Source organism: Penaeus monodon, chromosome 30 (assembly GCF_015228065.2).
Source record: "Penaeus monodon isolate SGIC_2016 chromosome 30, NSTDA_Pmon_1, whole genome shotgun sequence".
In the NCBI taxonomy this organism is placed as follows: domain Eukaryota; kingdom Metazoa; phylum Arthropoda; class Malacostraca; order Decapoda; family Penaeidae; genus Penaeus; species Penaeus monodon.
This window is the reverse complement of record NC_051415.1, coordinates 7,516,818-7,517,405: the sequence shown is the minus strand read 5'-3', so window position 1 is coordinate 7,517,405 and position 588 is coordinate 7,516,818. Positions and strand designations below refer to the sequence as shown.

Below are 588 nucleotides of genomic sequence, written 5' to 3'. Positions count from 1 at the left end.
AAAATACTGTATGAAAATAAATCTTATTTTGTATGTAACACAAATATGTAAAATAATACTCACATCTTAACAAATTTCTCCATAGCTTCTTCTTCCATCCTGAAGTACCTATATCCATTAGTTTTAGTCATATTTTTTGCCTTGTGATGATAAAACTCATATTCACTTTCTCTTAAAGGAGGAAAGTTAAACTGTTTACATCCTTCTTCCAGGGCAATCTGTAAGACATGAATGGATATTCATTCTGTTAAATCATTCAATCATGAAGCATAATCTCATATAGACATAACATTATTTGCTATGGCTATATACAGCTAAACAAAACACAATTCCCAAAAACCCGGGTACCTTAACCAAGTTCCTCCATAATGCCCGAGCAACAATGTCCCACTCTTCATTCTGTTTAACGTACAAGTCCTCCACACAGATAGTACGTCCTTCCCAGGAGTAGCAATAGTAGTGAAGGACATAGCCAACCAAGCTGCCTTTCTCCTCGGCAACCAGAAAATAGAAGGTGGAATTTGAACCAAAAAGATCTGCTAGCCCTGGAAATGAACATACAAGGAGATTAGTTCCTTTGTCTTTTCT

General features: G+C 35.7%; 1 protein-coding gene across 1 annotated transcript in view; it reads right to left on the bottom strand.

The window, feature by feature from the left end:
* The window catches only part of LOC119592337, a 6,896-nt gene that overhangs the window by 4,647 nt on the left and 1,661 nt on the right, over positions 1 to 588 (bottom strand). The window contains exons 3-4 of the mRNA XM_037941163.1: positions 349 to 545; positions 64 to 218 (exon numbers count right to left, since the gene is read on the bottom strand). Coding sequence (XP_037797091.1) covers positions 64 to 218; positions 349 to 545 — 352 coding nt within the window. The remainder of the gene's footprint in view (positions 1 to 63; positions 219 to 348; positions 546 to 588) is intronic.